We start from the raw sequence: 15712 nt of genomic DNA on the forward strand, positions 1-15712 counted from the left end.
AAATCCGCCTGCCTCTGCCTCCCTAGTGCTGGAATTAAAGGCGTGTGCCACCACGCCCGGCTATTCAGACTTCATTTTAATCGTGGGGAAAACTAAATCCAAGGTTCCAGTCCCTGGCGGAGCTGGGGGGGGGGCTTCCCAATATCTGAACAGTTTCTGTTACTTACTCATCTTCTGTTCCTAACCACAACAGAACAAATGGATCTCATTGGTTGGACTATAAAACCTACATTCTGTATCAGTTGACAGAAATGAGCCACATGTGAAAAGCCCCTATCCCTAAATCCTGTTGGATGAAAAAAAATATATAACAGTAACTTGGCACAGATGTTTGTGGTTTTGAAACTTAAATATTCTGTAATATTCTGGCTCGAGGTTACAGTTCAGCTCCTGAGTCTGTTCTGTGGCCCTGGTCAATCAGCAGCAGGTTGATTACAATAAATTTTTTTTATCTGCATTAAGCTGCTATTTGATTTGTGTTGGATCTAAGAGGAACATAACAGTGAAAAGGCTACTTCTGATACCTGTGGGCTATTTGTTGTTAAGGTTGCTTCCAACACCTTGGTTGCTTGCAGCCAACAATCACCATAACACACACACACACACACACATACACACACACACACACACACACACTCACACACTTCTCTGCATCCAAGGCACAGAGGAGTATGTCACTTAAGATTGGTTCTATGGCTGGGTGTGGTGGTGCACACCTTTAATGCGGACACCCCGTCAAGAAAAAATACAGCTATATGTTACCTTAGGTTGTACAAAATGGTAACATGGGAAATCTAGGGCATAGCAATGTTGGTTGTTATATCATTGTTCTCTAAAAGGTAGGCTGAACAGACAGACTGACCACACAGTAGGATAGCAGTGTTAAATATTTTTGTTGTTCTAGATGTTTTGAGATAGGCTCTCTCTACATAGCCTGGCTGTCCTGAAACTATGTAGCCTAGGCTAACCTTGAACTCAAAGATCCACCTACATCTGCCTTAAGAGTGCTGGGATTAAATGTATGTGCCCCCACACCCTTAAGTTTTGTTTGTTTTTTTTTCTTTCTTTCTTTCTTTCTTTCTTTCTTTCTTTCTTTCTTTCTTTCTTTCTTTCTTTTGTTTTTTGTTTTTTGTTTTGTTTGTTTTTTTCGAAACAGGGTTTCTCTGTATAGCCCTGGCTGTCCTGGAACTCACTCTGTAGACCAGGCTGGCCTCGAACAGAAATCTGCCTGCCTCTGCCTCCTAAGTGCTGGGATTAAAGGCGTGCGCCACCACTGCCCGGCATTTGTTTTGTTTTTCAAGGCAGGGTTTCTCTTTGGAGTCCTGGCTGTCCTGGAACTCACTCTGTAGACCAGGCTGGCTTTGAACTCAGAGATCTGCCTGCCTCTGCCTCCAGAGTGCTGTAATTAAAGTTGTTAATTACCACCACCTGGCTAAGCAGCCTTAAGTCGTAAGTGACCTCGTGCTTGCTTTGGCAGCACATATACTAAAATCGGAACGATACAGAGAAGATTAGCATGGCCCCTGTGCAAGGATGACATGCAAATTCGTGAAGCGTTCCATATTTTTTAAAAAGAAAAAAAAAGTCTTAAGTGACCTCAATGTATGTTATGAATTTGCCTGTAAGGTTCAGCAAAAATTCAGGGTTTTTTTTGGGGGGGGGCAAAAGTAATACAAATTCATAAATTTATATTACTACAGACTGTGAACTTTTTAAAAGTGTTTCTTTTTATTTTGTATGCACTGGTGCTTTGCCTGCATGTGTATCTGTTAAAGGTGTCAGAACTCCTAGAGATGGAGTTTCAGACAGGTGTGAACTGCCATGTGTTTGCTGGGAATTGAACTCAGAACCTCTGGAAGAACAGACAGTGCTCTTAATCACTGAGCCACCTCTCCATCCTCTAGACTACAAACTCTTGATCCTCCTGTTCCCCATCTCAAGTCCTTGGATGAAAGACCAGTACCACCTCCTCTACCTGGTTTATGGAATCCTGGGCATGGAACCCAGTATTTTGTGCATGTAAGGCTACTGTTCCCCCCGATTGACCTCCATACCTCATACCTAAAACCTGGGCACAAGGGTCAAGAGCACTGGCTTTTCTTTCAGGGGAATGAGTTCAGATCCTACCACCTCCATCAGACACCTCACAACTACCTGGAACTCCAGCCCCAAGGGATCCGATGCCCTCTTCTGGTCCCTGATGTCATCGGCACTCACCTACACGTAGACACACATTCATAAATTAAGACTAAAAAGTAAATCTTTTAAGAATATTTATGTCAGAGCTAGGCGGTAGCAGTGCAATTTAATCCTAGCATTCAAGAGGCAGAGACAGACATATCTGAGTTCAGGGCCAGCCTGATTACAGAGCAAGTTCCAGGACTGCCAGGGCTACATAGAAAAACCCCGTTTTGAAAAGTTGTGTGTGTGTGTGTGTGTGTGTGTGTGTGTGTGTGGTTAAGAGCACTGGTGACTCTTCCAGAGGTTCAATTTCCAGCAGTCACATGGTAGTTCACAACCATCTACAATGGGATCTAATGTGCTCTTCTGGTATGCAAGTGTACACACACATAGGGTACTCAAAACCTTAAGACACATAAATAAATAAATCTTTAAAAATATATCTATATCTTAGAAAAATGTAGGGCTAAAGAAGCAGGAACATACAGAAAGCAGAATTGGCTCATGCGTGTTACCGCTGCCTTGCTTGACCCCCTTCTGCTGTGGCCGCTGTTATTCCTACGGCAGGAAAATTGCCTTCCTGAGTCTGGTGGATGGTGTAGACTATATTCAGGGCTAAATACAAGATACTGTGTTGTATCGCATGGTCAGTATGCTACTGTGTTTAATTGGCCTGCACCAGTTCCTGGTCTGTCTCGTTTGTTTTCGTAGAGTCACCTGAATGGAACTCTGGGAGGCATCTTCCACTTACATTCCATGTCTCAGGTGGGGGTACTCACGGTTGAAAATAACTTGGTGAGTACTGCACAGCGTGTAGAGTTACTTCAGAGACTGGGAGCAGTACTGGTGTGTGTGGGGGGGGAGGGTAGGTATAGGGGAAGAGGGGAGGGAGAGAGCCTGCTTCAGGCCAGAGTTCCTGTGCTCTGGGCGGGTGGATGTGGGAGGACTGCTGGATGCTTTCCACGCGGCCCCAAGCCACCAACCCTACATGGCGGGGAGTGGACAAGGGGCAGTCCCCGGTACCAGATTCTCAGTCTCGGGCATCTCACACTGAATACTACGGCAGAGGAGCTGAGAACAGAAAAGGGGCCCCAGGGAGGGCAGCACTCAGGCCCTGAGGTAAGTGGAGAGAGGTCGGGGGAAGGAGGGTGCTGCGTGGCTCCCGAGCAGGTGAGTGTCTTTAGTCCAGGTCTTGATAAACAGAGACAGTCTATGGTTTTAGAGCTTTATTGTAGAAAGGCAGGGGGAAAGATAGAAGATAAAAAGAGAGAGAGAGACTGGCCATGGTCAAGAGGAGAGAGGGGGGAAGGGAAAGAGAGAAAGAGATTTAGAGAGTAAGAAAGGTGAAGGCTTAGAGAGAGAGAGAGGTAAAAGCTTAGAGAGAGAGAGCTTGGAGAGTAAGAGAGCTTAGAGAGCAAGGAGGGACCAAGCAGCCCCTTTTATAGTGGGCTACTTATCTTGCTGTTGCTAGGTAACTGGGGAAGAGTCTAGCCTGAAGGCCAGAAGCTTGGGACATTGTCTATGTGACTGTTAGCCACATGCTTCTCTTGTGGGGGCTGTGGGGGCGGCAATTTCGACAGGACCCAGGGGTCCAGGAGACTTGGTCAAACGCCTACCATCCCATGTAGGTGGAAATTACCACCACCGGGTCCTACTGGGGTTCAAGACCTCGGCTGGACTGGAGACCAGGCTGCCCTGCACAGCCCACTGCCCCACACTGCTTACACGGTCTCCATCTGTGATGGAGAGCTCCTTTTTTTTTTTTTAAATTTGTTTATTACTCTCTCAGTTTGTGATAGGGTCTCACATAGCCAAGATTGCCCTTAAATTCCCATCCTGCTGTCTGTACTTCCCAAATGGTGGGATGGCATAGATGCTAGGCATGTAGTCTGTATCTGAGAGATTTGTTTTCAATTTATCTTCGATTCATGTACCACACAACCATAAAACCATTCAGCCAGCTAGCCAAACAACTATCCATCCACCCACCCACCTACCCCCTACCTATCCACCCCCCATCCATCCATCCAACTATCCATCTCTCTATTCTCCCACCTACTCACCGACCCACCCATCTATCCATTCACCCACCCACCAATCCATCCACCCATGCATTCATCTATTAATCTATCCATTCACCTACCCATCCATCTATCCATCCATCCATCTTACCATCTATCCACCCACCCAACCATCCATCCATCCCTACATTCATTTATCCATACATCCATCTATCCATCTGCCCATCTGTTTGTCTATTTTCCTACCCAGCAGACTATCTACCTACCCATTCATCCACTCATCATCCATCCACCCATCTGTCCATTCATCCATCCATTCATTTATGTATCCATCAACACATGCATGCATGCATGGATGCATGCATGCATACATACATATATACATACATACACATCCACCCTTCCATCCACTCACCCACCTACCCTTCTTTGGGGTGTCCTATGCATGACTCAGTTGCTGATCCATACCCCCAGCCAAGGCAAAATTTTGAAGGTGATTTTCTGCCCCCTTACTCTATATTGAGCCCTTTTGTTTTCTTTACCCCATGGTCTGTGAGTCTGTAAAGCTGCAGGTGGGCTTTCCTTATGGCTCCCCCCACACTGGTTAGCCATGCCAGTCAACACCATTGACCTTTTATAAGCCAAGAGCTGAGGCAGCCGAATTGGAATGTGTGTTTCTGTGTTTTATGTGTGGGGTATTTTGCCCGAGTATATGTCAATACCACACATCAGCACTGCCTGCTGCATGTGGAGGGTAGAAAGGACCAATGGATCCCTGGACTGGAGTTACAGGCTTGAGCCACCCACATGGAGCTGGGAATTGAACCCTGGTCCTCTGCAAGAGCCTTTTTTTTTTTAAAAGATTTATTTATTTATTATATGTAAATACACTGTAGCTGTCTTCAGACACTCCAGTGTTGCCCACACCTGTTGCCCTAACACTTCAGAGGCGTCAGATCTTGTTACAGATGGTTATGAGCCACCATGTGGTTGCTGGGATTTGAACTCTGGACCTTCGGAAGAGCAGTCGGGTGCTCTTACCCACTGAGCCATCTCACCAGCCCTGCAAGAGCCTTTTTGTATTTAGTTTTTTAAAACAGGGTTTCACACTGTAGTCCAGGCTGGCCTGAACTCACAGAGCTCCTCCTGCCTCTGTCTCCTGGTGTTGACCAGCACTGCCCTGGCCTCCAGCCCATGTAGCCTTTCTGCAGGCAGGGTCTGACACGAGGTCCAGGCTGGTCTGTACTTCATGATCCTCCTGACCCTGCTTTCCATCATAAGCCTGCTGTGCTTATGGTGTCACTGTCCTGGAAGAAGGACATAAGAGGGAGCTGTGGCTGCGGAGCCAGCTCCTTCCCTTGCGTGCCTCAAGTATCCCTGCTACCCCCACCCCCGTGCCAGCTAACCACAAATGTCTCTTAACAAAGCTATCACGGACCCCAAGAGACTCTGACCCTGGTCACCTGTCCCATCGCTGCCCTAGGACGCTGTCTACACTGAAAGCACAGGCTATAGGGAGCAAGGAAGTTGGTCCCTTTGTACTTTCCTTCTGTAGACGTGACAAACACTTCCACCAAAAGCCACTTTGGAGATTAAAGGTTTTACCGAGGTTATACAAGTTACAAAGTGTCAGAGAAAAAAAAAATCAAGTCAGGGACTCAGAGCAGCAACTTGAAGCAGGAGCCATTCGGGAATGCAACTGCTCGTTCGTTCTTGTTCAACTGTCTTACATGCCTGAGAGCTCCTACCCTGGTCCTGGGGCCACCCACGGTGGTTAGATCTTCCCCTCAATGAACCTAATCAACACACTCCCCCAACATGCATATCCAGAAACCACATACTTCCTGCCAGGGGTGCCTGGAAGGTTGTCTCCCAGGTGACTCTAGATTCAGTCAGTGACAATGAACCACCAAGGGCTGGAGAGGCGGCTCAGCAGTTAATATTGAGGAGGACCTAAATTCAGTCCCTAGCATCTGTATTGGGTGGGTCACAACCACCTACAACTTCAGCTGTAAGGAATCCGGAGCCGCTGTAGGCACCTGTACTCACATATACATACCCCCACACATATACCAGTAATTTTTAGATGACTTTAAAAAAAAAAAAAAAAAGCCACACACTTCGTTACATCCCACTTAGTCAGACACCAGGGAAGGTCTCCCTAAAGGACATGCGCTCTGTGGTAAGACCTGGGGCTAAGTAATGTCCTTGGCCTCTCCCCACACACTCTCTGAAGTTCCCCTGTCTCAATGCCACTTCAAGATGTTGACTGGACCATACAGGACTTGAGGCCACAGTGACTCTGTTCTTCTCTTATCTCAGGGCACGTTTCATTACATGGAGTACCCCCTGAACCATAGTATGGGGATACCCTTTTCATACAAGAATTTCCTCGAAGTCATCATGAAACCATACCAGAGGGGGTTTATGGTCTTCTGGAACCAGACCAGTATATTGGTGTCTTCCAATTCAGGTGAGCCACACCCTGTCCAGGACTCCACCAGTGGGGATGGACATAGACTGGGAACCCCAGGCTTTTGTATATGTGTGCACGGAGACCAGAGGGGTTCATCGATTGCTCAATTATTTTTTTAAAAAAATAATTTTCCACATTAAAAAACAAAACAGCCAGGCGTGGTGGCGCACGCCTTTAAGCCCAGCACTTGGGAGGCAGAGGTGGGCGGATTTCTGAGTTTGAGGCCAGCCTGGTCTATGGAGTGAGTTCCAGGCCAGCCAGGGCTACACAGAGAAATCCTGTCTCGAAAAAAACCAAACCAAACCAAACCAAAACACAATGTCACCAAACTTGGGACTTGCTGGTTGGTCAGGAAGTCCCAAGGATCCTCCTGTTGGTGCATCCTGTGCTAGGATTACAAACCAGTCTAGACTTTTACATAGGTGCTGAAGGGCTGAAGTTAGGTCTGCACTGGGGGATTCTGGGAGGATGGCTCCACTCCCAAGCCATGTACCCAGCTCCTCACTGGGGGACTCTAGGTGGGGGTGCTCTACTCCTAAACCACACCCTAAGCCTCTTTTAGTTAATTTGATACAAAATTTCACTAAGTTGACTAGGCTGTCTTTGGGGGGGTAATAGGGGTAGAGGGGTTGGACTGGGGGAGGGGTCGGGGATGAAGAGTGCACAAATGCACGCACATGGAGTGCTTGACGCCACCCAGCCTTGAGGCAGGCCTTTTCTTTTCTTTTCTTTTCTTTTCTTTTCTTTTCTTTTCTTTTCTTTTCTTTTCTTTTCTTTTCTTTCTTTTTGGTTTTTTTGAGACAGGGTTTCTCTGTGTAGCCCTGGCTGCTGTCCTGGAACTCACTCTGTAGACCAGGCTGGCCTCGAACTCAGACATCTGCCTGCCTCCTCTGCCTCCCAAGTGCTGGGATTAAAAGCATGTGCCACCACTGCCCGGCAATGAGGCAAGCCTTTTCTTTCTTTCTTTCTTTTTTTTTTTTTTAAAAGATTTACTTATTTATTATATGTAAGTACACTATAACTATCTTCAGACACTCCAGAAGAGGGCGCCAGATCTCATTATGGCTGGTTGTGAGCCACCATGTGGTTGCTGGGATTTGAACTCAGGACCTTCAGAAGAGTAGTCATTGCTCTTAACCACTGAGCCATCTCTCCAGCCCCAAGCCTTTTCTTGATAGACTCTGAAGAGTCAGTCTGAGGCACCCCCTGGGAGAACACAGGACATTTGTTTTTATATTGGGTCAGGGAGTTACTTTTCAGAGCTCAATCCCCAAAAGAGACTCAGAGAGGTCACACTTCCCTCGAAGTCTCTCGTGTTCTGAAAAATCAGGTATCCACTGAGCTTCTCCCCTTGTTCTTTTGAATAGCAAGCCATAAAAACCAAATGGGGGGTAGAGGGAGGCAGTGTAGGGAAGCCCCACCCGGCGCTGTGGACGCACTCTATGGCATACATTTATGAGCCATCACAGTCTTAACCATCTTCTCCTAGGCCAGATTGTTGAACGCGTGCAGCTGATACATCAGAAGATCGTTTCGGACTTAGATGTCCAACGTGCCAACATCAACATCTACAGTGTTGCCTCAAGTATGTGGCCAGGCTGGTTCAGGTTGCTCGCCTGCATCCTGCCTCCCCTCACCCCACCCCTCCTACTCATCCCTGTCCGTGATTGGCTGAAGCTTTGCCTGCTTGCCTTGAGGCTCAGCAATACTAGTGTGACTAGTTGAAATGCTGCCCCTGCCCGCGTCACACACTTTGGATGGAAGCTCAGTCAAGTATGATTGATTAAGATTCAGCCCTGTGATGGGCCAAAGTGTGTGTGTGTGTGTGTGTGTGTGTGTGTGTGTGTGTGTGTGTGTGTGTATGGTTGGCTGGGGTTCCACTGCTGCTCAGCTAGGCTGTAGTTAACCTCTGACCTCTGACCTCTGGCCCATTGGCTGAGGAGAGGTGACTGATGTTTACATTCTGTTGTTTGTTTCTTACATCTGCTTATTTCTTGCCAGGGGGTAAGGGTGAGGCTATTTGCATGTGTGCCTGGGTTAGTGTGTGCAAGTCAAAGGACAACTTATAGAACTTCGGGATCACCTTCTACTGAATGGGTCCCAGCAGTGAAACTTAGGTGTTCAGGCTTGACAACAAGCACGTCTACCTGCTGAGTCCCACCACCACCACGGTCCCCCCCCCACACACACACACCGTTTGCATCTCATATCGCCTCTCCTTTGTCTTTCTCTTTCCCAGATGCTTACGAGCTGGCTTTTTTGGTAGCAGAAGATCATCTGTACTATGGAAGTCAGAGTTACATGGGGACCTTCGTAACCAAAGTGTGTCTGAGCGTTTGGCTAACAGTGGGGTGTGAACCTTCCTTCTTAAGCTTGGGTACCATGCCAGTGAAGTGTCCTTTTGTTTTGAGGCAAGACCTCTTGTAGCTAAGGCTAGACCTATATGTAGCCAAGAATGACCGTGAAGTCCTAACGGCCCTGCCTCCACCCCTGAGTGCTCTGTTGGCAGGCAGCTGCCACCATGCCCAGTTTGGGGTGTCCTGCCCATGAATCCTAGGCTTTATGTATAGTAGGCAAGCATTTTAGCCACTGAGACCCACCCGACCCCTTACAGGCCATGTAATCAGGATCAGGCCCCAGATTAGAACCTTAGAACCAATGGGCAGCAGTGGCGCACACCTTTAATCCCAGCACTTGGGAGGCAGAGGTAGGCTGATTTCTGAGTTCGAGGCCAGCCTGGTCTACAGAGTGAGTTCCAGGTCAGCCAGGGTTACACAGAGAAACCCTGTCTTGAAAAACTAAAAACAAAAACAAAACAAAACAAAACAACAACAAAAAAAAAAACCCAAAACCTTAGAACCATAAAGCAGAACAAAGAAAAACAGTGAAATATGCATATGAAGCAGCGACATTGTCGCTCCTGAGAGGGCATGCTTGGTGTGGTCAAGCTCATCTCAAGCAGAAGCCACATTCTATTCATACTCACACCAAGCAGACTTGAGCTGTGGACTCAGGAGCTGCAGAGATCACAACTCATAATACCAGTGAACTGATGACCTCAGTTCTATTACCAAGAACCACATACCGAAAGGAGGGTATTGACTCTCACCAAGTTGTCCTCTGGCCTCTGCCATGTGTGCACCACACAATAGACGAAGGTAATAAAAATGTGCTTGTTACAGCACTCAGCTAGGCATACCATGCTGGATCTAAACTTCATTCACAGTTCTCTGGAGGGTTGACACAGGAGGGTTGCTGTGTTTGTGAGGCCAGCCCGGTGGGCTACAAAGTAAGACCCTGTCCTTTGACAAAGAAGCAAAGAAGAAGCAATCTGATTTGACCTTGGGACTTGCTTTCCCCACAGCTGCCCCATCAGCGTCTCTGGTCTAAACACACGAGCGTCTACTTTGAGAGCATCGGCATGCTGCAGGTCCTCACCCCTGTCCGTGACGCACACTTTGCAGCCTTTGACTTTAATAAGTGTATGGTGAATGTGCAGGCCACTCTCATGGATAAAAATCTGGAGCTTCAACCATGTAACGTAGGTGATCCATCCCTAGGATCCAAGCCAGTGCTCCGTGAGCTTTGTGGTTATTTGTTTTTTGTTTTTTTTTTTGGGGGGGGGGGAGCTGGTGTCCCGGGGAACCTAGGGCCTCGTACAATGGAGGGGAATCACCTTCCAGTATGGTACTCCCTGGGCTCATCTCTGCTTTTAGAATGGGGGAACTAAAGGAGAAAATCTGAGAGATCCTAGTTCCTTGGGAGGCTATGGTAAAAGGATTACAAATTCTTTTCAAGCTTGGTCAACTCCACAAGACTTTGTTTTAAAGGAAAAAAAATTACCATGGGCTAGGTGTGTGGCTCAAGGGTAGATCCCCAAGCAAGAAGGCCCTGGTGAGTAGCCGGGAGAGGGGTCATGAGTGGAGACTATGCACTGTTTATGCCACTGTGCAGGCTCACTACTCAGTATCGAAAGAAACAAGCAAAAGAAGACATTCTGGAAGATCACGGTTTCTAGAAAAATGTAGTGGGGATGCTTGGCTCCATAAGGCTCTCTGGGAACACTGGGTCTAGCTGTGGCTTCCAGTGCGAAGAGAAGAGTCCCCGCGCAGCACACAGCATCACCCCTCACCTGTCCTTTGCTTCAGGAGACTGAGCTGGGGAACAGTCTTTCCTGCAGCCTGCCACCTCTCCCCTCCCCCCCACCAGGTGGAACTTCTGGAAAGCACCATGATAAATACAATGTTCACAATAGACATGAATAGCAAGCTAAAACTGTCTGCCCTCATGATACCCCGGATGGGTGAGAACCCTACCCTACTGGTGAGTATGGAGCCAGCCTGCACACTCTAGCCTGGACCACTGGAAGACACTCGGACTGTCCCCAGATCTTTCTGCCCCACAGGCTACATACTCCATAGTGCTGCCAAGCTGTAACCCCAGAAGTTCTTATTCCTCTCTTCTCCCTTTGCCTTTCCCCCTCCACATTAATCCTCTTCCTTTTCCTCCTTTTCTTTTTCTTCCTTCCTTCTCCCCCTCTTCCATCTCCTCCTCCATCTCCTCCTCCATCTTCCTCCCCCTCCATCTCCTCTCCCTCCTCCTCCATCTCCTCCACCTTCTCCCTTTATCTCCCCCTCCTCCATCTCCTCCTCCACCTTTTCCATCATCTCCTCTTCCTCTGTCCCCTCTATCATTTCCTCCATCTCATTTTTGTTGTTGTTGTTGTTGTCATTTCTTTTCTGCTCCCAGTCCGGGTTCTTCCAGCATACTCCCAGTCTCCATCTCTTGTCCCTGCCATTCTGCTGTGCCTCACAGCTCAGGGACCTTTGGGCTCTAAGACTGCAGCTGATAGGCAGATTCCAGGTGATGACTATGCTGCACCTAGGAGCTTGTACGCAGAACCAGCTTCTGTTTGCTGAGGGTACGCAGGGGTCCCCCCAATGTCTTGTTACCTGGGGAACAACTGTCTGTGCATTTGGTTTCAGGTCATGGTCAGCAATCCCCATGCCCTGGGGTTTAAGGCAAGCCTCAATGAGTTTGGCAATATGTTTGATGGCAACTCTAAGTACAAACTGGTATGTGTCTGTGTCTCTGTCTGTGTCTGTGTCTCTGTGTGTCTGTGTGTCTGTGTCTCTGTGTGTCTGTGTCTGTGTCTGTGTCTGTGTCTGTGTCTCTGTGTGTCTGTGTTGGGAGCCTTGACTAAAACCCAAGCACACCCCAGGCACCATTTTTTGTTTGCTTGTTTAGTGTTAGTGAGACATGATGTTGCTCTCTAGGCCAGGGCAGCCTTGGCATATATCGTCCTGCCCTGGCCTCTCAAGGACTGGATGGTGAAAATGGGCCACCGCGCTCAAAGCTCCTGTGCCAGCATGGCTGTGCGCTCTGAAAAGATCAATCTCCCTTCTCCCTTCTCCCTTCTGACACAGGCCTTGGCTTCTATTCCTTGAGCAAGACAGGCAGCCACCACCCACACATCCCCTGTCAGGAGGGAAGGCAGGGAAGCACCCCACACAGGAATGTTGAGAGCCATGTTATCTGAGAAAAAACTCCATTTGTTTTCCTCGCACCCATCATGGCAGGAGCTTGGGCTTGCCTGTGCTACTGTGAAACACATGGCGAGTCTACATGACATCTCCCTGGTAGGCAGGACTTAGCCAAGCCTATACTTCAAGCAACACCTTGGGATATTAAATGTGGAGCAGGAAGACTGTTGCAGCTCACGAGGGACACCTAGGACTGGTGTCACGTATGACATAGAACATAGTAGGGCTGGACAGCTGATAGATAGGCCCCCCATGGTGCCCGCCAGTTACCCTTTCTTACCAGCGCATCCCAATGGGTTGACATCCGTGTGTCTATCTCCCTCCCTCTGTCTGTCCTGGTGTCTGCCCCTGCTACCGTTCCACAGGAAATTGAACTCAAACAGCAGCATTACTGGGGCAACTCAGATTTCAACTTCACTACCAGGTATGTAACCCAGTCTCGGGGCCCGAGGCTCTCCACACTGATATCTACAGGGGTACCCAGAGCACAGTAGAAGTGGGACAGAGCTGCAACCTTGGCTTTGGAACATGATGATAAAATTGATCTGAAGTTCTGGGCGGGGTCTGGGCCCGGAGGTCCTTGGTGGGGTGCTCACCCGGGATGCATGGAGCTCTGGGTTCCAGGCCCAGCACCTCAGGTTCTGAGTGCAACAGCACGTGGCTGTGACCTCAGCGCTATGGAAGAAGGAGGAGCAGGAGGAGCGGGAGTTTGAGGTCAGCCTTGGCTGGAAGCCAGCCTGAGTAGAAAAGTGTGAGTGAGTGAGTGTGTGTGTGTGTGTGTGTGTGTGTGTGTGTGTGTGTGAGAGAGAGAGAGAGTGTGTGTGTGAGTGTGTGTGTGTGTGTGTGAGAGAGAGAGAGAGAGTCTGTGTGTGAGTGTGTGTGTGAGAGAGAGAGAGAGAAAGACTGTGTGTCTGTGTGTGTGAGAGAGAGAAAGTCTGTGTGTGAGTATGTGTGTCTGTGTGTGTGAGAGAGAGAGTCTGTGTGTCTGTGTGTGTGAGAGAGAGACAGTCTGTGTGTCTGTGTGAGTGTATGTGTGTGTGTGAGAGAGAGAGTCTGTGTGTCTGTGTGTGAGTGTGTGTGAGTGTGTATGTGTGAGTGTGTGTATGTGTGAGAGAGTCTGTGTCTGTGTCTGTGTGAGAGAGAGTTTGTGTGTCTGTGTGTGTGAGAGTCTGTGTCTCTATGTATGTGTGTGAGAGTCTGTGTGTCTCTATGTGTGTGGTGTGTATGTGTGAGTGTGGGGGGGGAGAGAGGGAGAGAGGAGTGTGTAGAGTTAAAATACTTAACAAATCCTTGCACATGGTTTCTTCCCACCTTAGACCATTTATGTTCCCATGTGTATGAAAGACACACACACAGCCTTATATTCTAAAATGCCTTAAGCAGCACAAGAGCTGGGCAGCTGCCCACCCTCCATGGTGTTAGGATCTCCCTCCTATTGATAACCCCATTAGTACTTACTATGTTTCATCTTGGCTGCTCTTAACTCCAATCAGTCAGCCCTCTGGGCCTCGTTGTCTTGGCCCTTAGCCCATGATGGTGCTCTTGTGAGCTCTCTCTCTCTCTCTCTCTCTCTCTCTCTCTCTCTCTCTCTCTCTCTCAGTGATGGCATCTATATTCACCACTCAGAATTAACTTGGGAGCAGGGTTTCAGGGGTTACTTGTAGACTCTTTAGAGCAAAGAGTCTTGAGGGCCCCAAATTGGCATTAGAGTATGAGCAGTATTAAGCCCACCCACTACATGGGTGTGTGTGTGTGTGAGTGTGTGTGTGTGTGTGCCTGTATGAGTATATGTTAATGTCTGTGTGTGTGTGCTTGAGTGTGTGTGTCTGAGTGTGTGTGTCTATGTGTGTGTGTATGAGTGTGTGTCTGCGTGTGAGTGTGTGTGCTTGAGTGTATGTGTGGGTGGGGTTGTATCCTAGTCTGTTTTTTGGATGCTCTAATAAACAGTGTGACCTAAAGGAACTTGGACAGGAAAGGATTTATTTGGCTTACGCATTCCAATCACAGTCCAGCATTGAGGGAAGCTGAATCAGAAAATGAAGTTGGACTGATGTAGAGGCCATAGAGGACAGCTGCTTTACTGGCTGCTCCTGATGGCTTGCTCAGCCTGCTTTCCTCCTCCTCCTCCTCCTCCTCCTCCTCCTCCTCCTCTCTTTGTTATTTTTATTTTTTAATATTTATTTATTTATTATATGTATATGAGTACACTGTAGCTGTCTTCAGACACTCCAGAAGAGGGAGTCAGATCTCGTGATGGATGGTGGTGAGCCACCATGTGGTTGCTGGGATTTGAGCTCAGGACCACTGGAAGAGCAGTCAGTGCTCTTAACCGCTGAGCCATCTCTCCGGTCCCCTCTCCTTGTTCTTTTTCTTCTTTTTGGTTTTTCCAGTACAGGGTTTCTCTGTGTAGCCCAGGCTGTCCCAGACCTCACTCTGCAGACCAGGCTGGCCTCAAACTCAGAGATCTGCATCAGGCCTCTGCCTCCCAAGTGCTGGGATTGAAAATGTGTATCACGACTGCCCGGCACCCAGCCTGCCTTCTTATACAACCCAGGACTACTCTCCCAGGGGTGGCAACACCCACTCTATGCAGAACCCTCCCATAGCCATCACTGATCAAGAAAAACACAGGCCAGTCTGATTGGGACAGAGTCTCAGTTGAGGCTCTCTCTCCTCACGCCTGTGTCAAGTTGACCAGCAAGAGTAGCCGTGTCCGATATGACGGCAGGCAGGTGGACAGAGGGTATACGGTGGAGGAGGTAGACAGATGGATGGAGTGGCAGAATGGGTGAAGGGTCTGTCCCTGTCACATTGCAGCATCAAGCGCCATGCCATCTCCTCCATAACCGTGGACATAGCTGACAAGACACTTTCGTGTGTGGACCTAAAGCCTCTGGTATGTGCAGACCTGTGTTGCCTAACATTGACTCCTGTGCTGAGTCATGGGAACAGGTCCCCCCCCCCCACTAGATGGGCCCTGGTTTGGAAACAAAATTACAGTGATATTATCTGATTGCTGGGGTCACTGTTGCCCACTGCCATTCCCCAGAATCCTCAGTGGAAGTGCTATTTCTTACTGATTACCTCTAGACTCATTTGTGGACAAATAGAGAAGATAATACTTAGAACAGTGGTTCTCAACCTTCCTAATGTCACGGACCTTCAGTACAATTCCAATTATTTTCATTGCCAGACAGTGGTGGTCTATGTCTTTGATCCCAGCACCCAGGAGGTAAAGGCAGGTGGATCTGTGAGACTGAGGCCAGTCTGGTCTACAGAGAAAGTTCCAGAACAGCCTGGGCTTCACAGAGAAACCTTGTCTCAAAAAAACAAAAACAAAAAATTTATTTCTACTTCATAGACTATAATTTTATTACTGTTAAAAATTGTAGCCAGGCGTGGTGGCGCATGCCTTTAATCCCAGCACTTGGGAGGCAGAGGCAGGCAGATTTCTGAGTTCGAGGCCAGCCTGGTCTACAGAGTGAGTTCCA

At 48.3% G+C, this 15712-nt stretch overlaps 1 protein-coding gene and 1 non-coding gene across 2 annotated transcripts in view; both read left to right on the forward strand.

Moving 5' to 3' along the window:
• The window catches only part of Catsperd (cation channel sperm associated auxiliary subunit delta), a 38718-nt gene that overhangs the window by 16092 nt on the left and 6914 nt on the right, over positions 1-15712 (forward strand). Inside the window, exons 8-16 of the mRNA XM_021218480.1 lie at positions 2893-2976; positions 6525-6675; positions 8168-8263; positions 8918-9000; positions 10043-10219; positions 10888-11001; positions 11664-11753; positions 12587-12645; positions 15039-15117. Of these exons, the coding sequence (XP_021074139.1) occupies positions 2893-2976; positions 6525-6675; positions 8168-8263; positions 8918-9000; positions 10043-10219; positions 10888-11001; positions 11664-11753; positions 12587-12645; positions 15039-15117 (933 nt within the window). The remainder of the gene's footprint in view (positions 1-2892; positions 2977-6524; positions 6676-8167; positions 8264-8917; positions 9001-10042; positions 10220-10887; positions 11002-11663; positions 11754-12586; positions 12646-15038; positions 15118-15712) is intronic.
• Positions 1462-1568, forward strand: LOC115062538. Its single transcript, XR_003842480.1, has one exon. It is a non-coding gene; the product is annotated as a U6 spliceosomal RNA (small nuclear RNA).

Source organism: Mus pahari, chromosome 18, assembly GCF_900095145.1.
Source record: "Mus pahari chromosome 18, PAHARI_EIJ_v1.1, whole genome shotgun sequence".
In the NCBI taxonomy this organism is placed as follows: domain Eukaryota; kingdom Metazoa; phylum Chordata; class Mammalia; order Rodentia; family Muridae; genus Mus; species Mus pahari.